This window comes from Cololabis saira, chromosome 13, assembly GCF_033807715.1.
Source record: "Cololabis saira isolate AMF1-May2022 chromosome 13, fColSai1.1, whole genome shotgun sequence".
Classification (NCBI taxonomy): Eukaryota; Metazoa; Chordata; class Actinopteri; order Beloniformes; family Belonidae; genus Cololabis; species Cololabis saira.
The window spans coordinates 8,042,729-8,065,085 of NC_084599.1; the positions used below are offsets into that span (position 1 = coordinate 8,042,729).

The 22,357-nt window shown below is 41.5% G+C and overlaps 1 protein-coding gene across 2 annotated transcripts; it reads right to left on the reverse strand.

Annotated features, from left to right (window-relative positions):
* Positions 1–349: 349 nt before the first annotated feature.
* On the reverse strand, positions 350–19,275 carry hs2st1b (heparan sulfate 2-O-sulfotransferase 1b). 2 transcript variants are annotated; one of them, XM_061737544.1, is made up of 8 exons: positions 19,099–19,275; positions 17,965–18,186; positions 11,275–11,516; positions 6,829–6,914; positions 6,487–6,625; positions 6,297–6,394; positions 4,214–4,371; positions 350–1,473 (listed from the first exon to the last, which is right to left on the reverse strand). In XM_061737544.1, the coding sequence occupies exons 2-8, from the start codon at positions 18,086–18,088 to the stop codon at positions 1,247–1,249; spliced, it is 1,074 nt and encodes a 357-aa protein (XP_061593528.1). In that variant the 5' UTR covers positions 18,089–18,186; positions 19,099–19,275; the 3' UTR covers positions 350–1,246. The 2 variants fall into 2 exon arrangements, with proteins under 2 accessions (XP_061593528.1, XP_061593527.1); XM_061737543.1 differs by having other exon boundaries at positions 19,085–19,275.
* Between the last annotated feature and the right edge of the window lie 3,082 nt (positions 19,276–22,357).

The window sequence follows — 22,357 nt, forward strand, 5'->3', positions numbered from 1 at the left end:
AATCTGCTTCCATGTTTCTATTTATTTTATCTATTGTCTCTTTGCTTTGTTCTGCTCTTTTACTTATTTTTTCTTTTTCTATACTAATTTTTATGTACTATTCCATGAACCTGCCCAGGGACTGCAGGTGGAAAATAGCAAGCTGCTACAACCTGGCACAATGCATATTCTCTTGTACAAGATTAATGTCTTATTATGCGCTCTCCCTGTTTTGACATAAATAAAATAAAAAAACAAGTGCAAATGCTACAAATATACACTGGAATATCTGTTAAAAACACAATTCATACATGGTGAAGACGCAGTTTGGAGTTCAGTTCAGAGTGATTAAAAGGTAAGTAGTCCAAAACAGATTTAAAGAATACAGATTTATTGAGAAATTGAGGGGTAATGAAACCACGCAATCTGCAGTTATGCTTTTATGTTCACACTTTTGGCATTGTCAGTGTAAACAGACAGACAGACAGATTACACCCCAAAAAAAAAATGACGGTGGGATTACTGGAGAGTGAATACTATAAATGTCCTAAAGGCACTGTCATCTCTTTCTGCCAAAAATAACCCTGTAGTCACACAGCATTCATTTTTGATTAGCTTTTCTCTCCAGCTCACCGTCCCTTTATGCTATTCCTTATTAAAATATGCACATGACTCTCTGTGTTATGAAATACTGGTACAATGCATTAAACATATATTTAAAAAAAATCCCACAACCCAAAAATAAACAATACTTTCTTCGTGGCCTAAATAATCCAAAGGATGCAGTGGTGCAATCTCTTTTCCTTTAGTTAGCATTTGGTCCAAAAACACTCACTGCATGTTAATACATAAAGACATGCAGCCTCGACAGCTAGGGATTTGTAAACAAGTAGTGGTGGAATTTAGTGTGCAATTAGTAATAATACATAAACCTGATGAGTTAACTTTTCTCTCTCCAGAAAGATCACAGTCAAACAGCTTTTTTAAATGACTGCCTTTCTTTCCATTTTCTTTCCTGTGGTCAAATCTAAACTTTAGAAGAACAGGAGAAACTTTCTTTTTCTTTTCACAGTACAGATTGGCGGTGTAGTTTTCTCAACAGCAGTTACTAAAATAATAATCTTTCCTCTTAGAAACCCAACTGTACAATGTGCAGCGGACCCAAACATCCATCAGAGTGTTCCCTGTTCTCCCAGTGTGTACAGCTTTCATTAGAGTTCTTGTAAAACCTCCGTGCAACTCTTCCCTCCGAGCTCTGGCTAAACTTTCAGTTGGCTTTGGGGTAGATCTTTTCATAGAAGAAATTCTGGGCCAAGGCGTAAAGTTGTCCGTCCTTTTCCCTGAGCGCGTGAGCGCGCACGAACTGGAAATGTTCGAGGGCAAACTCGTAAAACTCATTCTCGATTTTCCAGATGTTGGACTGCTGCAGCTTGGCTATTGTCTCTTTGGTGGGGGTCTTCTTCTCAGTGGTCTTCCTCAGATGAGACTTCTTTCCTGGAGCAACATGAGAGACGTTTTAATGACTCGGCCAGGCTTGAAAACACACGGTTACCAGGGCACTTCCTGGGATAAAAGCTGAGGCCCCTATTAACTTCAACTGACCTTTATTACAAAATGATCACTAGTATCAGTATAACTTGACATATTTTTCTACATTTGCTTATTTTCATACTTACATTTGGAACAGTGTACATAGATGATGAATACTATTCATTCCTGAGTACATTTATGACTTCTTACTTACTTTTGTCACAAAATATTACCTTCTGTATTTGATTTTGAATTCAAAACACTTTATTAATCCCCCAGGGAAATAAATTGATTAAATTGATGAATTTTTCAAGTAATGCACTTTCAATGGCGATGTTTGGATAATGACTAGTAACTAGTAACTTGACAGCCCAACTTTGGTGATCAGTCAACTGTATTTGGGTTCCATCCATCCATCCATCCATCCATCCATCCATCCATCCATCCAAGTTGTGCTCATAATTTGTTTGCAGAATTTGTTAACTCTTTTAAACTCTTAAAATCACAATGACATCAGAAACTACTCAAATCACCTTAATAAGAAGTTTACATGACATAATTCTTAAAACCATGTATTAAGAACCATTTAACATCCCCTTTTTAACCTTAACGACAGCTTGAAGACTTTTGCGGTAGTTGTGGACGAGGCACTTTATTTCCTCAGATCGTAAAACTGCCCCTTATTTTTGGCAACAAGCCTTCAGTTCCTGTGAATTGTTGGGATGCGTTTCATGAACTGCAGGTCTGAGATTTTCTCATAGTGGCTCGTTGGTATCGAGGTCAGGAGATCTGCCATTTGTGCTGTAGCCAGTGAGGGGTCGACTTTGTTCTGGGCAGGTTGGAACGTCCAAGTCTCCCTTGAACTGATGAGTGCAAACGTTCCTCGAGTATATTCTGGTAACATGCTGCATTCATCTTACCATTAAGTTTATCCAATCATCATGTCTTTATAGCTCCACATCCCCAAACCATCAGCCATCCACCACCATATTTCACAGATGAAATGGTGTACTCCTCATCAAAGGAACTGCTGACTCCTTTCCAGAAGCAGCGTTTATGCTTGTGCTCATAAAGTTCAATTTTGGTCTCATAGCTCTAGAAACCTCAACCATGCAGCTCATTTCTTTGCATCCTGAACCATTTTCCTGGCAGTTGTAGCTGAGCGTTTTGTTGGTCTACATGGCCTGGTTTCAGCACAATCCCTCTTTTTCCACTTCTTAATTTGAGTTTGAATAGGAACACTAATTGGCATTCTCAATTCCTCGGATAGCTTTTTATATCCTTTTACTGTTTTCTAACTTTCTGCTACCTTCTGCAGATCCTTTGATAATTCTTTTGCTTTCGCCACAGCTCAGAAGGCCGGTGCAGCCCTGGATGAAACATGCAGGGGTCTGGCAAGGGCACACAACCTCACTGAGGTTTTACATGCTCAAACGCACACACACACCAACTGGTTTCTCATCACTAACCATGAGTGAAAGAGAAGTTTTTGTGTTATTTTGTTTTGTATTATTCATATTCTCTGAAAAATACCTCCATCCATTCATATCATGTAAACCTACGAGTATTACTATATATACATATTATTCAGCTGGTGGGAAGCTCAAACTTCTTCCATCAAAATCTTTTATCTTTATCTTTTCTTTTACTTTCATCAGGCAGAACGACCAAATTCTTCTGCAGTTATTTTATGTCAGTAACCCTGTGTAGGAAACTGTTACCCTGGATTCACACTGAAACACAAGCCTCCGGTTGCCATTCATTTTCTATGAAAGTGCGCTGCAAGAGGCGTCGGAGGCCACAGAGGCATTTGAGGCATCAGGAGCATCAATTTGAAGTTGAAAAATCTCAACTTTACGCAAATGAGCAGCGGTGACCCCGAGGCAGCGTCCAATCACAGCCCGGGATTCCCGAAGCAAGAAGCCTCAATGCTGATTGTACTTTCATGTACTCACAAACGTACACTCATCATTCACATGCGTACATGAGCAGAGCTGTCACTAACAAACTTATTTTATCAGGAATGAATATATTTCATCCAGCAAAATGACATTTTGGCTGATCTGACTGCCGTTTTTACCTGAACTAAATATTTTTACCTGAACTGCTCATGTGAAACACGTACTGATGGTTGGGGAGCTGGATTGTCCGAACGATTTTATTTGCTACATTGATCCAACGCGAAATAATTAAAAACCGTGCTTATTAATAACAAAACACAGTTTAAACAATATGACCAAATCCGCTCCGACCCGGTGTGTCAGTGTTCACCACAGACAGACTGCAGCTTCACCGGGACCAACGATGATGGTTGATTTTGATCCAGGACCGACCTGGTTAAGGATCATCAAACTCACTCTTATCTACGCGGAAATAACGCCGAAATATAAAGAAGGCTTTCCAAAGTTTGATCTATTTTGAAATGTAGGAAACTGAAGATGTGCAGCTATATATAGATATATGTAGGTTATATGCACTTGTTCCCTCCAGTTCTGCAGCTTTAGCCCCGCCCACTGCAGGCGTCGGCAGGTTCTGGCCAGCAGCGATGCAGGAGTCCTGAGCCTCCACAGGACATTTTTGACGCTTTCAGTGTGAATCCAGGGTTAGGCTGCTGTTATAGGACTTGAAATGGAAACGCAGGTCTGACGGGAGTTTCATGTTGGCGCTGCGGGTCATGCGGTCTAAAACGCTGTCGTGTTGCTACCTGTTCTGTAGAGATCCGTGGCTCCCTTGAAGAAGCGCGGCAGCGTCGCCTCCAGGATCATGATGAAGTCCTCCAGCTCCTCCGTTACTCCCACCAGCAGGTACTCGTTCAGCAGGTTGTATTTGGCCTGTTCAAGGGCCCAGCGACTGCCTGCATTCCTGCACAACAATGGTGCAAAAATACCAGATGATATATAAAACCAAATAAAAACAACATACATTTCAGGATTGTCACATTTTTAGTGTAAACTTCCAACACGGAAACATCCAGGGAGAAAATAAATATTAATCAGGGACTTTTTTTGTTCTGAAAACAAACAAAAAAGGACAATAGTCCAGTTACATAAATCTGCATAAGCTTTTAGTCTTTGGTTCAATCCGATTCGATTCCGATATCGATTTGGGTTAGTGTTATTAAAACTGTTTTTTGAGCTGTTGCATGAATTATATGACCGTGTAGTTATGCAACATATTAATACCAGTATCATATTGAGATTCAACAGCAAAAGTATTGCAGCTAATGATGCTGTAAGGACCAATCAGCTCCCAGAATGCTGATAGAACTGCTTTCAGAAACATCGTGGGTCAGAATTACCAAACAGATCCAGGGCAGCAAACAGAAGACGTATGAAATTGGTTTTATTTTTTTCCCACATTCTGTTTCTATTTTTTCCATTTTCTGTGTTTTTCGGGTTTTTAATTTTTGAGAATTTAGTTTTTAGCATTGTATGCTAATGTAACCCCCAGACAGTATATAAATTAATGAAATATAGACAATTTATGCAATTATAACTGAAAACTAATGTTTTCATACCTTTAAACCTATTTAAAGGCAAAACATCATGTCCTACAAAACATCCTTTTTTGGGCATAAACACAAAAAGACCAAAATTTGTAATGTAATGATGAAAAAAAGAAATAAATCGATCTTAAGACATACAAATCGATTTTTAGGAATTTATATGAGAATCGATTTAAAATTGGAAAATCGATTTTTTTCAACACAGGCCTAATTTGCTCGAATGTTTGTGTTTATCCTCCTGAGAGTCACGGGCTACAAAGAGTTGCTGAGGAAGCTGCAAGGCTTTTGAATAGACTGAATGTACCAGAGAACTCTGTCAAAACCACATCAGGACGACAGGTGACTGACGACCCTAACGCTGGGCAGACACTGTGCAATATTTTAAATCGTTTGATTCAGCCCCATCTCAAACTGCACGACTAGGTCGCTGAGTTCAAAAGTTCACAGCCCACGATTTATGATCTCACACTGTACGACCCGATGCTCTGATGCTCCGTCTGCTCACACTATACGATCATAATCCTCACGTCAGACTTCTGTTACTGGAACTGCAACTTCAAAAAGAAGTGGAAGAGGAGGAACCCCGAAGTGGGAGACACCGAAGATGCTCAGCAAAAACAAACGCGCTGCCTTAAACCTGAATCATGGTTCTGCGTTAAATCGACGGCGTAGGCTTGCGTTGGTGTAACGCGGAACCATAAATCAGCCTTTAGCAATTTGTGCCATTCTGTGTGGCGATAAATAAAAAAAGATTAGACAACGTCGTGATTGGACAAGGAATTGGCTGTGCAGACGTAGGAAATGCTGTCTTTTTTTTCTGCTATTAAAACATGATTTCTAATGTGAAATTTGCAACACTTTAAACTACAAATAATAGTTTTTTAAGTGACATCAGAGATTGCGCATGCTCTCTGTGAAAGGATCCAATCGGGTCGTAGCTGCTTCAACTGTGCGATTCCTTCACGAAGAGCGACCAGGATTTCAAACACGCTTGATTTTCTTGCGAGCACAAGATTTGTGATCGGTGTTAATCTCTCGTCGTGAGGTGTTACGCTCTCGTCGTGAGGTGTTAATCTCTCGTCGTTACCCCACGTTTACTGCACGAGGCATGACCAACGATTGGGTTGAAATCTGGCCTGATCCAAAAAATAGTCTCACGACTGGAAAATCGGCTCAAAACGAGCCGACAATCGCACAGTGTCTGCCCGGCTTAATGCAAGATCAGGACGACTGTCCAAAGGTGATGAGGGGACAGAGAGAGGGGGGGGGGGGATCTGCTCACCAGCATTCTGAATGGTGGCCACAGAAGAAGGGGATCTGCATCCAGAGTTTCTCAGGAGCGCAGTCCGACCCCCCTGACGACACGCACTCATCAAAAGTCTGAAACACAACAGATGCAAAGTAAACTGTGACATCCACATGAAAATAGGAAGATATTATTTCAAAGGAATGGGGGGGCTGTACGAGCAGACCTTCTTGTCCCCCTGTTTCCTCCGTTTAAGGCCCGGCCTGTAGTCGTCTCCGAAGCGGAGGAAGTAGTAGTAGGACACGAGGCGCTCTATAGGATCCCGGACCACGTTTATGTACATGGGCTTCCCTTTCACGCCATATCTAAGACGGAGGGAGAAAAAGCAAAGATATTACCATTTCTGTCATTGAGAAACACCTAGACTGGTGGAATAGTTGCATGAGATAAGGACAACAATGCTATTAACACTAAAACACAAGCTACAGATCAATACGTGACCTCCTTTCATCTGCTTCCCAGCTACGTGTAACTCATTAATGGGATCACAGGAAATGAAGGGCTTTACTTTGAGAAGTCCAGATAAGCTACGTGGCCGTGGTAGAAGCCAGGTTTCATCTCTCTCCACGTGGTGACGTTCCGAACAAAGCGCACCTGCAGATTCAGATAATGGGAATTAATCATGGGACGGCAGGGAAGCACAGCAACAACAACATGTTTAAGATGTGCAATGTTCGATAAAAGACTGAATCCTTGCAACATTTCAAAGAAATTGAGTCCAAACATACTCTGGTGTTAGATTCCTGGATACAAACGTGAATGTGGCAAACTGAACTGTTAGATGTGACTGTGTACCAGATCTTTCTGCTCATCTCTGAGCACGTGGACGGCGTGTTTGAGGCGAGATAGCCGACAGGATATTAACCTTGGCGCTGGCAGCCAGACGTAACAATAGTATAGCTCAGGAGTGTTAACGTGAAGACCAGAGCTGCACGCAGTCAGAGCAACAGACAGTAAATATCATCAGGTTTTATTGTGTTAAGTGTGGAAACAAACACTGAGGAGATGGTACTGACACTAAACAGCTGCAGCAGAAAATAAATCATGTGAAGTGATGCAGTTTCCTACGGAAGAGTATTAGGGCCACGCAGGAGAAAAAATATTTGAGAGGGGAAGATTTTTTTTTATTGTGCACGAAATGTTGAGATTAATGTTGAAATACAATTTCAAGAAAATAAAGTTGAAATTTCGTGAATAAAGTTGAAATTTCGTGAATAAAGTTGAAATACAATTTCGAGAATAAAGTGGAAATGTCTCCTCTGGCCCATCAAATCCAGTTAGAGAGACTGACGGCTGCAGCAGCAGCCGTAACTAACTAACTAACTAACTAACTAACTAACTAACTAACATCCTTGGAGTGGAACGTTAAGGGTACGTTTCTTAAGTTATGCAAATGTGTTTCAAATCAATATCGTAAAGCCGATTTTCAACATTTCAACTTTTTTCTCGAAATTGTACTTCAAACTTAATCTCGACATTTCAACTTTTTTCTCGACATTTCAACTTTTTTCTCGACATTTCAACTTTTTTTTCGACGTGCATAATGAAAACAAAATCTTCCTCCTCTAAAATATTATTTTTTCTCCTGCCTGGCCCTAATACTCTTTCGTAGTTTCCTGATAATGTGTGCTGGTAACGGGCCAAAACAAAAACAAAAAACAACATTGTGTCACAAAAGCAGGGAATGAGAAGCACAGGAGGCCCTTGATGTGATCCTTCAAGATCAGGAAGCAGATAGCGGCTTGTTAGAGGATGTGTCAGAGCAGGAAGACTTGAACTGAAACCACTCCAGCAGGCAGCGAGGGAGACATTTACGTCGGAAAACAATTGCTATCAGTCGGTCCTCACTTCCAAGTCAAGCTGCAGGCAGGATGGCTGTGGAAAATGTTGTTGGAATGACTCCGGGATCCACGAGACCCGCTACCTCTGGGGCATCTGACTTTTTGCCAACATTCCAGCTCTTCCTCCCTCCAGCCGAACAAAACTGTCATTGAAATGACAAATATGGATGGGATTAAGCGATATCCGCCTGACCTACATGGGGCTTCTAGTCCTGGCTGGCGTGTACAGGTCCCGAGGGCGAGGCTGCTCCTACTCCGTTCTGAGACTGGAAGAGCAATATTTAACACCACCACGACCCTGGAAAGGACCATCGTACCACTGTTCGGTACCATTTCGCTGGTGCTCAGACTCGGGAATCGGGAAACAAGAACTGTGCACCGCCTCAGGGGAAAACTGGTAGCAATCAGTGTCATTTCTCATACTCGTCTATTCAGGAAGAGTGAGATCATGTTCCCGCTGGAAAACACATCCCGGGGAAAACACCTATCAAACGGTAAATAAATGGTGAGCCTCTGTGACACGTTCTTCACCTCTCAAAAGGCCTGAGCGGCTCCTGAAGAAGAAAAGTCACGATGAGTGGCCCTGTGGGACGAAACAAGCCTGAGCTTCCACCTGCTTTGATTACAACGGGGGGAAAGAGACCCTTCCTTCCTTCCTTCCTTCCAAGTTTGCTTTCACTCCTGACAAGACAGTCGTCTCATCTGTGCACTAGAACAACAGGAAGGTCATTCCTAAGAGCACATAACATGAGGCTCAAGAGACAGCAAAGCAGCCATCATCCATGACAACAATACTAACAAAAGGAGAAGTGGACAACGTAAAAGTAATGGTACTTTTCCACTAGCACCTACTCGGCTCTACTCATCTCAGCTCGTCTCAACTCGGCCTGGTTTCTTTTCCATAACAATTCAGCGCCTGGAGCAGAAGTAGGAGGTCGGACTGAAGCTGCTGTGACGTATTTGATTGTGTGATCTAAACGAAGAGCGGCAACGCTTTTTAATTTTGTTAGTTTGTCTCTGTGCTGCTGAAAAGTCAGCTGGAGCCGCGAGCAGCTATGAAGTGACAGAGCTCCTGGTAGATCTGGTCGTTCCTTATCGCCTCTAGATCCCTTTTTAATTCTCTCCTCAGCACCAGGTTTATGAACATCTGCACCTCAGAGTTGGATCAGCAAACAGACTTTTGCTGCAGTTGCTGGTTGAATAAAATGAACAAGAAGTCGTGTCAGAGTCTCTTTCTCTGATTTCCTCCTCCTGACTTAGACGTCTGACTCCAACCCCCCGACCAATCGGTGGCCTGTAGTGTGATGATGTCAGATACAGCCGACTCAGCCGCTTAGAACCTCAGCAGAATAGTAACAGAAAAAGTATCTACTCGGCATGTTAGACCCCGACTGGAAAAGCACCAAACTGAGTAGAGGCGAGTCGAGCCGTGCTGAATAGGTAGTAGTAGAAAAACGCCATAACAGGCACATAAACCTGCAAGAGGAGAGCCGTCCACTCTTGCAGTTTCCCACAATATCCCTGACACGTCGACCTACAGTACGATGCCCTTGCTTACGTGGAGTGAGCTGAATCTGGGCTGGAGGACAAGCAAGAGGAACTGGAGGAGCATCTTGAAGAACGTGGAAAGATGCGCCTCCCTGCATGCTTAAGGGCGTCTTCAGCACTACCAGTAAGGGCAGCGCAGCGATTTGAGCCTCGCCCTGATCGAAAAGTCACACAAGAACCCCATCCAAGGGGAAAGGGGGGGAATTAACTTCTGCTGTGCAAGAAAAAAAAGTCTGTGTTAAACAAGACCGGCCGGCTGCTACCGGTAATCTGGGAAACTCGTGTGCAAGGTTTGCTGCCAGCAGTTCTTTGTTTGGTGTTCTGAGTGGTAATTATTGTATTAATGGTTCTGTAATGGTGGAAGCATCACAAAAAGAAACAATATTGCTACCACATTCATCATAAAAACAACATCGCCAGTCCACTTGAACCGCGCCTACACTGATTTATTCACTTGGGGGAGTCACCTGAATGTATGTATGAATGTACTGGTGCATGAGACGTACACCGTTGAAGTATGATAATCCTGGCAAAAGCAGAGAGAATGATTATGTACAGACCACGCACTGAGCCAGAACAGCGACCTATGGCAGAGTTCCTCTGCATGGAACTACAAGTCCCATTTAGTTGGCAGTGAGTAAAATCGCCAAGAACTATGTGCTGAACATGTGGCCAATCAGTTTGGTGACTTTTCTTTCAGCCAGGTACTGTACTATGTTTGTGCAGCTTCATCCAGTTACTCCACCCAGCAGCAATGGATGCACGAACAAAAGAAGAAAAAATGTCCTTCAAGCAAAAGAAAAAAAAAGAAAAGGCAAGGACGACATGACCGCACAGTGTTAAGCATTACCAGGGATTTGAATCCATGTTTTTGGTAAGAAAGAAATCTGCAATATATATATATATATATACACAAATTCAGAGATTTCGTGAGATTCTTACTGTAAGAAGCTACACACCCTAAATAAGTATGCGTGTGTGTGTGTGTGTGTGTGTGTGTATATATATATATATATATATATATATATATATATATATATATATAAATAATAAACAGTGTGTATATATATATAATATTAAACTTTTTTTTAAAATGAGAACGGGTTTGACAGCAGAGCATTCGGCCTTAAACAGTCATATCCATGAGCATCACCAAACGGTGACTGCATGTTTCCACAAGTTTTGGTCTCTGTATTAATGGCAGCAGCAGCAAACCTGTGGGTGCTTTAAAGTGTGCAGCCTTCATCAGCGAGCACAAAGGATTACACCAGGGAGTGGCACACGTGGGAACCAAAGCAAAATGCTCTTGAACTTGAAAAAACTGTTGCCATTTTGGTTCCTCATTTCTTTGAAGGAAAAACAAAAATATGACCAGGACCTACAGTATGGGTTATACTAAAGACGCATCATTCAATACAATTCCTGTTTTATCTAACCAAGTATTAAAATTATGTGTGTGTTGAGTCTTTATGTAAGTAAAGCCGTCAAATAAAAGGTGAGTGAATGAAAAGGTTTGAAACCTCCTAGTTTTCATGTCTTGGTCTCAGTAACAGCGAACGTCTTACCTGGTCCTGCAGAGACATGACTGGGTTGTTTTTGGTCGTGTTGATGTGCAGGACATGGAAACGATTCTTCCCGCAGAGGTCGTAGGCGATGTTAGTGAAGGATGTGCTGGCCGTCTTGGGCACCCTGTTGTAGATGATGACCATGTCGTCGTTGGCAGGGAGTGGCGGCAGCTCCCTCCCCCCGCCATCCTCGCTGTGATGTAGCTGCACTTCCGTCACCTCGTGTCTGGCAATGGTGCGTTCTGAGACACAAACACGATACATGATTCAGATGTTGCTTGTTACAGCTTTGTGATGCATATTTCTGAACTGAACCAAAGTAGCGGAATGTTTTCATTGAACACTTGATGACTGAGTGCATCTTTTATATACAATCTTTGACATGGCAACATTTTTCTTAATATTTAACCCACATTTGGACCAAAAGAAAACAATACTTTAATGCCCTGGGGCCTCATTTATCAACCGTTCGTATGCGGAGATCTGTGCGTAAAGCGTGCATACGAGCATTCCCACACAAGGTATGGAATTTATCAACATGTACCTGTGCGCAAAAACACGTGTAAATGTAATCACAACTCCGACCATGCGTACACACAAAACCTATTGGTAGAACAGTGAAACTACAAATAGAACCCATTAAAAGAGTCACAGTGTTCAGCGATCTCAAACTTCACAGATGTTCCCCGTTTCCTCCAATTAATAAAAATTCTCCATTAGTAATTTAGACATTTTGAATAATTGGTGTGACAAGCTATAAAAGACAGCTTTGGCAGGACGACCTGAAAAGAAAATACAAGTACCATGGCTTATCTTGCAGTGTTGGAGGATTTGGAGAACCTGCGCTCCAAGGGAGCGCGTTTTCAAAGAGCGCGCTGATCTGTTGATCTGTGAGAGCACGGAGCGGCTGCTCAGCAGGTACCGCTTCCCCAAAAACATTCTGATGGATCTATGCCGTGATTTAACCTACTGTATGTTGGAGTGAGAGACAAAACGCATCCCAGTCACATCCAGCTCCGTCCACCCTGGGATTTTTTGCCACCCGAACATTTTTGGAGACATATGCGACATTTCGCAGCCGACACTAAGCAAAATCATGCCGGCAGTGTTGGATGCAATAATTTCTCTGGCCCTAATTTACACCCAGTTTCCATAAACACATCACCAAGTCGAAATTAAACGAGGATTTCACGCCATCGACGGATTCCCAAACATAATTGGAGCTAGATTGCACCCACAGCCATAAAAGCACCATCACATAATGAATTCAGTTACGTGAACATGAAAGGATTTCATTCAATCAATGCACAAATAATCTGCGATGCAACTATGGCTACGTTCACACTGCAGTTCCCAAGTGACCCAAATCCGATTTTTTGCTCATATGAGACTCAGATCTGATTTGTTTATGACAGTGTGAACAGCACAAGTCACATGGAATCTGATCTTTTCAAATCAGATTCAGGTCGCTTCCATATGTGGTTCTAAATCGGATACAGGTCTGATGTTTTGCAATGCGACCTCAGTGTGAACAGGCAGGTCGGAATGAATGCGACTTTGACGTCACACGCAGGGCCCCGAGCCGCGGGGGAGACACGGGAGACGGCGGGGGTCCCTACGGGCCGCCTCCGCCTCCCCTCCTCTCCTCACCTCTTTATACGACCTCAGATCAGACGAGACAACCTGCTGAATTAAAGCATATTACTAAATAAAGAAGCTAAGGATTCAAATCAGCGAAGCGGTCGTGGTCGCATAACCTGCCCGTTTTACAACGAGCTGGACCGTGTGTTAGGTGATAAACCCAGCTGAACGCCGGAGAGCAGAGCTGACACTCCGGGGAGCGGAGCTAGAGCCCTGCTATAGCGGGACTGTTTTCTTCATCCCGCTCCCGCTGCATTTCTGACCATTACCGCCCGCACCCGCAACGTGTGTGTTCCACTTCCGCCCGTGCCCGCAGTGTTTACATCCGCTCCCGCAAAACTCTGAGAATTCATGCCCGCATAATGATAGAGATGCAAGAGAAACGTCCTTGACAAATCTATCTGATTTAATGTTAACATGATAATTGTGGAGCTTGATGGATAATTGGCAGTTCACAGGCACCTGTTGGATGCAAACCCATCATTGTCATCATCACACGCCTCTGCGCATGCGGGTCAGTTTTGGGCCGCGATGCGTTCACACTCGAGTCGGATATAGGACACATTTTAAAGGTATTGTGACATCATTTTTAACATGCTTTTAACACTATTAAAAGTCTTGGCCAACATCCCTCAAATGTGTCTAAAAGAGTGTAACAAGAAAAACTTCACTCTAGTACTCCATTCCTGGCTTTTTATTACAGTGTTTTTTTGCGCCGTGAAAAACGCTTCCTTTCCCCCCTTTCCTGTCAATCATTGCTCCGCTCCTCCTCCAAACCTCCTCCTCCTCCTCCAGCCATACGCTCACAGCGGCGTCGGAGAGTTAAGCCGAGAGCGACAGGCGAAGCATGCACGGAAAAGCAGGAGGGCGAACCACAGCAAACAATCATAAAAATAAAGGCATGCAAGCAGCACTGTCCCCTTGTCTTAAGTCCAGTCAGTGGCCGCGGGTCTTCTTAGCAGTTTTCCTCCGGTGATTAGAACAAAAGAGGCTCTAAACAGCTCCGTGTTAAGCCTGATTTATGGTTCCGTGTTAAATCGACGCAGAGCCTACGCCGTAGGGTTCAGCGTACGGTGCGCGTCTCCGCGTAACCCTACGCCGTAGGCTCTGCGTCGGTGTAACGCGGAACCATAAATCAGCCTTTATGGTGCGCTGGAGAGGAGAGGAGACAGGGAGCTGGGTGGAGGGGGCGGTGATTTAGCGGGCCCTGACGTCACGGCCCGCCACCAAACCACATGCGCCGTTTTTGCACAGTTATGCGGAAAATCCCAGAAAGCACACAATACACTGAATGTTAAAAGTTCGTTGTTTTTTGGGTGTAATTGATGTCAAGACACCCAACAAAACACAAAAAAATCAAGAAAAATGTGTTTTTCATGTCACAATACCTTTAAAAGATAATGTGAACAGCCCAGCCCCCGGGTCTGGCACTCAGAAGGCGCGCCGATTTTTTCCAGTGGCCAACCGCGGTACTGCAACCAAAAATCCCATGCGGCCCAGAAAGCTTTTTTCCCATAGACCGCAATAGTAAAAGAGAAGCCTCTAAAACTGTTCACAGGACACCTCCAGCTGTAATCACCGGCAATTACTAATCTTTGTATTCTATATTTTTAAGTCATGGACTTTATATCCGTCAAAAATGTTTTATAACGGCCAGAAAACCAAAAGAAAAGTCTCTTTCTGGGTGTGACGTCACGGCTGACGTCACAGCCGTGTCCGTGCATTCCACGGATGTTTTATATTAATATATATTATATAATTATATTATATTAATACATTAATAATATATGTAATGCTATACATGTAATAATATACATTAATTAAGATATTATATTAATACATATTATATTAATACTCGCGTCATTCCCCCGGGGCATGATGGGAGGCCCCAGAGCATCATGGGAGGTGACTCAACTGCGCATGCTCTATGGGCCAGTGTATGCGAAAGTAAACCCGGAAGTCAGAGATTTTTTCGGCTTATGCGCTGGCTGAGCAGAATGCATTGAAATGAATGGGCGGCCATTTTTAGTCTCCAATCCAGTTTCTATAATACATCCATGGAACAGCCACACAAAAAAATCGGATATGGGAAAAAATCGGAATTGAGCATTAAGGACTGCAGTGTGAACGTAGCCTAAGTCTCTGTCAAACGTTGTTGCCCGGTGGCCTGAGGAACGCACGACTAATTTATTCTGCAGAACAGCTCTGTTGGTGTTTGCACCTCCAAGCAGGAGCTTTTGACTCCAACCAAATCTTAATTTATATGGATAATTTCCAAGAAATATATCAAACATGGTCAACATAATTATCTTACTAGGTAAATATCACATACATAAATGCAAATGGAATAACAGCAAACCCTCCATTGCACATCTGAAAAATGAATGTAAACTGTACTTAGCGTCTCTAAAACTGATGCGTGAAAAAAACGATATTGCCAAAAGCTTATATGAAACGATGTCTTTGTTTCTTAATTTTTATTAATACACTTCCCATAGCTTGTCAGTAAATGTATTTTTTTATTTTTTTTGCTCTCAACCCCCCCAAATGTTGAATATCTGTAGATAATTGATTATTTTGTTTCATTTGCCTTTTGTTGTAAACCCTACAGAATTTTGTTCAATAAAGTTTAATAACCTCCCACCGGGGGAGCTGTTGTTGCTCCATATATAGTCAATTGGAGGCGTTTCTGAATGTAAATGACGGTAACCATGCACGAGCACGGCAGTTAAGAACAGGTGGGATTTATCATCACTGATGTGTGTACGACCAGCGTCCGCACGTTTGATAAATCCGGATTTTTTTGTACTTACACACATTCTAAATTTCATTCCTACGACAGAATTTAGAAGCTTTTTTTACGAACGGTTGATAAATGAGGCCCGTGGTGTGTACAGACAGAGAAGTGACAGGAGGAAGTGTGCTTAAATGGAATTCGCTTAAACTGGCAGGACATCTGTGGTCATTTTGAAGGCAGATGTCAACTAATTATTTTTCCTGTTGTCAAAGAGAGCTGCCAGATCTTGCAGGAAAAATAAGCAAACAGGACTCCAAAGACAAAATAAGTTACTCTAAACCATTAAAGAGAAAAAAAAAGATGTTTGTGTAATTTGGTGAATTACCTACATTATTTATTGCAACTGTTATTATGCCACAATGGCAAGTATGAAACATGAAGGCCTGTCACTGACTTACAGTCTCAAATATGGCAACCCAAACAGAACTCCATGTCTCGGATATAAAGGAGAGAAATGAACTGCAAGTACATGACTTTGTTATATAGATATATCAATTGTGCAGCTGAATTTCAAGCCCAAGCTTGCAGTCAGACTGCACAGTACAGCGCTGTCATCAGGAACAAGATTACAGGTGAAGGAATCCTGCAGCAGATGGTCTGCTCCCACTGAGACACGATCTTTACCAGATTAGTCACTGCAGAGTTTTTGCAAACAACTTCACTTCACCTAATACAGACATCAACTAAAAGGGCTATGCAATTCCAAATAAGGAGGAAATGTTGGAAAACTGTCAAAGTTTTAGCTTGTTTATTATGTGCTGACACACTAAATGCATAGTGAATTGATCTGAAACCTCTGACACCTCTTAATGCCTGAACAGACTGTTTAGAGCAGTTTGTTTAGTTTATTGTTTTGCACAGTGTTAAAAGTATACAAGAAAATATCAAAGATAAATACGGTGCAGGAAGAGGCAAAAAACCCAATGGGCTTATTTGAAGCCTCCACTGAAGTTATTAAAATTTCACATGTTATAAAGAACACAAGATTAACATACAAAAACAAAAAGTATAACTACACAAAAGTGATGGCAAACTAATAATGCAATATACAGATAATAATAAAGAATAAAGACAAAAAAATAAGTGTGTGTGAGTGTGCATGGGATATTGTTTTTACAACTTGTATTGACTCCTGAGCAAATAAGACTAACGGTAGAAAGGATCATGTCACTATGAGTGAAACACGAAAAAACAAACAAACAGATACATGTACAACAATACATTGGGAAAGCAGTTACAAAACGGTCAAGTGGTCCTTCAAACGTCTTTTATAACATTTCAAAGAGGAAGAGCTCTTTGCCAGGTGGGAAAAATCATTCCACAATTTAGTGCCCCTAAATCTCATCAAAAATTGACCTCTGCAAGTGAGAAATTTTAGCTGCATTTCCACCCAAATGTAGCATTCTGGCTCCATTTTCCCAACTTAGTCCATGGGCCAAACCAGATATCAGCACCACTCAAGGTGACAAAACTTACTTATGATTTTCGAAAAGATCCATGTCTATAGATGATATTTTGGTATGATAACCCTTCCTGAGTGGCAGCTGTATCATAGTTATCAGCTCGTGAAGTCACCAGCCTCTTCAGAAAATTAAATTTTAGATGCTGCTGCATATCCTGGTTTAGACTCATGTACAGGATATCTGTCAATGTTTCACAATATTGTCTTTGGTATCATTTTAAAGGGGACCTTTTTAAGCATTCATTCAAGCTAAGATGTGAATCTTTCTGACCAACATAGAGGTCACTGCAGCTCTTTAAACTATAAACAACACACATTTTTACACCATTTTCGCATAAATGATATACTATCTTTTATCCCTGTGTCATCTAGGAACAACAGAGACACAAAATACAAAAACTGGAATACTCACAGGACCATAAGGATTCAGGAAATATATCACATCTTAGCTTGAATTAATGCTTAAAAAGGTCCCTTTTAAAATGATACCAAAGACAATCTAGTGAAACATTGACAGATATCCTGTATGAGTGTAAACCAGAATATGCACCAGCATCTAAAATGTAATTTTTTGAAGGGGGTTTTAACTTCATGAGCTGATAACTATGATCCAGCTGCCACTCAGGAAGGTTATCATACCAAAATATAATCTACAGACATGGATATTTTCAAAAATCATAAGTACATTTTGTCACCTTGAGTGGTACTGACAAGTGAAATGTTGGGCTCTGGCCCCTGGACTAACTTTGCCACCACCCCGGCTTCAGTGCCACATGGATCCGTGTCTTACCGAGTTTGGCTCTGGACTGGTCCAGTCTCTGGATCTGGTTCTCGATCAGCAGCATCGTGATGCCGAACAGCAGGACGAACACCAGCTGGACCTTGGGCAGCATCGCGAGTCTGAGCAGCCCCATCAGCAGACCGCATCCCGGGGGGAGCCGGGCTAAGACCCGGGGGGTTACAGCTGCTGCTCAACTAACCCGCTCCAGTTTTTTCTCTTTATGACTTCAATCTGCATGAGTTGAAACAAAATAATAATATTTATTACGGACTCAGAAGGTCCACACACATCCAACATATACAAACACACAACCATTAAATACTTAAAAAAAAACATTTCATCACTGTACAGAAAAAAGGTGCAAGCTATCATGCCAGTGCTTTCGGTGTGAACCGATAGCCTATCATAGGTCTGGTTAAGGCCATAATGATGCTATTTTCTGGCACATCCAGTCGACACATAAAATTAAACATTAGCTTTCGTAACAGTGCCTGACATGTTGGTACATAGGACACAACCTCACGACCATGACCTTACTTTTTTGGCGTTATAGTTTCAAATTTCCTGCCATACTGTGCATATTCTTAACAGTTAATAATAATAATAAACTTTATTTCTATTGCACCTTTCATACGAAAATCGCAGCTCAAAGTGCTTCACAGTAACACTACAAACATGTCAAGAACAATGAGAAATAGAGAAACAAACAACAGCAAATAAAACAAAAAACACAAATATTTAAGTGCAGTAATATAATATAATATATAACCCTGACAAGATTCAGTTCCAAATTCCTCCACAGAACTACTAAGATAGGATAAAGCAATGTTGAATATAAAAAGGTAAAAATACTGCACTGAGTCGTAGGCAAATGCAAAATAAAAAGATAAAAATATCAACAAATAAGAGTACAAGATAAAAATGATCATATAAAAACATTTAAAAGTAATGCAGACAGTAAAAATCAATGACAGTTGTTGTAACCCAGCAGTATATGGACAGATTACAACCTAAACTCACCCACGTTAGCAGTTCAACGTCATTCACTAATAAACAGCCTCAAGATTATCTAGTCGTTAATAAAGACAAAAACAAAACATTTACCATAAAAAACTCAAGCAACGCTCACCTATCTTTACAAACCTAGACGGTAGTCCAGCCCGCACGTTTATTCCGGGTTTACTTTCCTTTAAAGCCCAAGGAATGCATGCTAAAAGTACGTACTTGTTTCGAGTCAACTTTGGAACTAATAAGACGGTAAAGTAGGAAAGTGTTCCCGTCTGTGTAGCTTGTAGCAGCTACAGCAGCGTCTTCTTCGTCTCCTCTGTTCACCACACTGTTCACCACCACCCATGAAGGAGCATGTCGCCCCCTGCTGGAGGACACGTGTAACTGCTACAGCCCCACCTCGCTGCTTTAGAAAAAGAGTAGGCTGTTATTGTATAACTATGGTGCCATTATAAAGAAGGACAAAATGTATTTTATTTAATTTAATTTTAATATGTTAGTTTTTGCCTGAACAAATGCCAAAAAGTTATTTAAATGCCAAAATTTGTCTTAGTACAAAGTGTTTAGTTAGGAAGTTTCACAATCTTTTATGAATCAAATCTACGTGTATGACTTCAAAATACTCCCCGTGCTTGTGTGGGTTCCCTCCGGGTACTCCGGCTTCCTCCCACAGTCCAAAAACATGCATAGTAGATTAATTGATGATTCTAAATTGCCCGTAGTTTTGAGTGTGTCTGGTTTTTTGTATATACAGTATGTGGCCCTGCGATGGACTGGCAACCTGTCCAGGGTGTAACCCCTGCCTCTCTCTTGTAATGAGCTGGGATAGGCTCCAGCAGACCCCTGTGACCCTGCACAGGATAAAGCAGGTATAGATAATGGATGGATGGACTTCAAAATATCATATCCACATAAAATGTTATACATTTCGAGGCGCAGTGATGGCAGCCCACCCAGGGCTTCTCTGCCTCTTACCCACGGATAACTGACAGGATCCAGCAGACTCCACAGGAACTGAATGAAATTGAAGCGGGTGTATGTAATGGAAAGTCTGGAGGCTACAACTCCAAAAAAGAAATATCAGCCACATTAGGTTATAATGGCCCTTATTTCACAAACCTAAGTCAGAAAAATAAGGACTACTTGGAATATGTAAGAAAAAGTAACATCAACATGATTTGTAAAGTGTGAAAGACAAATAAATGTTCAAAATTCATGTTCTTCTAAATGCTTAATACACTATGTGGCAACAATTTCAAAACAAGCTACAAAAAAAATACTTCAGATAGGCTGACCAAACGTCCTCTTTTCCCCGGACATGTCCACTTTTTACGTCCTGTCCGGGGGGGTTTATAAATTGATGATAATGTCCGGTTTTCCTTGTGTGTATATCGGCTGACCATATTTTGATTTTCAAAAAAGAGGACACTCGGCCTGGCCACGAGATAGCCTACCTAAATGATACTCGCAGTTTACTCAAAGATTCCTTATATTCCTTTATAAGATAAATCTTGTCCCACTGGCAGATCTTTCTACTTATTTCAAGTTAAAGTTTATTTGAAACAGGTGAAAATTGTCAAATAAATTATTTTTCTGTTGTTATTTTTCTGGTGATGACTCTAAATGTTGAAATATCAGTAAAACCTCATTCATTGATGAAATGACATAAGGGATGGAAAGAGGGGATGGCAGTTTTACAGGGGGATGATTTGGACCGTTTTTATTTCAGGGGGGATGCCACCCCTCATCCCCCCTCAACTCCAGTACTGGTTACAGTAACTGTTGTGGTGGTTTTTCACAGTATGAAATGCCAATGCACCCTCCGCTGTAAATGCAGCGGAGGGTGCATTGGCATTTCATCACCAGAAAAATAACACCAGAAAAATAACTTATTTGACAATTTTCCCCTGTCTCAAATAAACTTTAACTTGAAATAAGTAGTCAAATCTGCCAGTGGGACAAGATTTATCTTCTCATTACAAGCAAAGAAATCTTGTTCCACTGGCAGATTTTTCTACTTATTTCAAGTGAAAATCTACTTGAAACAGGTGAAAATTGTTTGTTTTTTTTCCAGTGATGAGTCTTGTTTTAAGTGTAATGAGATTTTTTTACTAAAATGAGACATTTTAACTAGAAATAAGAGTTTTTGCAGTGATCCATTTTACTTATCCTGTGAAGGACAGAGTCATATTGATAAGTTCAGAAAAGTGTTTTTTATTGTTGTGTTTTGATGTATTTGATGTAAGCCCAGTGGATATTTAAAGCTTACAGAAGGCTGCATTTAACTGCTGCTATGTCATTCCTGCAGTATTTCTGCAGGTGTTTTGGTCACTGCTATTATTTGTAATATATTATATTATTTGTAATCAGCACAAATTATCTGTCCCCATATGATAAAATCCACCATCCCCCCTGATTTTTTTCTACAATTTGAGTACTGACTGTAACTGTTATTATTTTATCCATCCATTATCTATACCCGCTTTATCCTTTGCAGGGTCACGGGGGCTATCCCAGCTCATTTCAGGTGAGAGGCAGGGGTTACACCCCGGACAGGACAGGTCACCAGTCCATCACAGGGCCACATATAAACACACAAACCATGCTCACAACCACACTCACGCTCACACCTACAGGCAATTTAGAATCATCAATTAACCTAATATGCATGTTTTTGGACTGTGGGAGGAAGCCGGAGTAACCGGAGAGAACCCACGCAAGCACGGGGAGAACATGCAAACTCCACACAGAAAGACCCTGCTGGGCCTGGGAGTTCAACCAAGAACCTTTTTGCTGTGAAGCAACAGTGCTAACCACTAAGCCACCGGGCTGCCCTGTTATTATTTTAGACATAATAAAAAAGTTGAGTAACTTCTGAGAAGCCTATCTGAATTTCCGTCTTTGAGAGATATTATTTTGTAATATAACTGAATATTATATCCATACATATAAACTTTAAATATATTAAAATTATAAGGAATCTTTGAGTAAACTGCGAGTATCATTTAGGTAGGCTATCTCGTGGCCGGGCCGAGTGTCCTCTTTTTTGAAAATCAAAATATGGTCAGCCTAACTTCAGATATCAACCTTATGAAGCTGGATGAGAGGGCAGAGTATGCAAAACTGTCACTCAAACATATTCTGTATCTAAAATGTGACACATGGCAATGGTCCTGCCTCACAGCAAGATTCAACAAGGCTGCTGAACTTGCACACCTGCATAGAGTATTTGAACTGAGTCTGAGCAACTTTTGCTGCTATGACTATAAACACTTTATTAGAAAAGAACAATAACCGCACATAGTCATGCCCAAGAACTCTTTTGTCCCTCTGGCCATACGACTGGACAACATCTCAGTGTCACGGCAGGGGAAAAGCACACAGTGACCCCTGG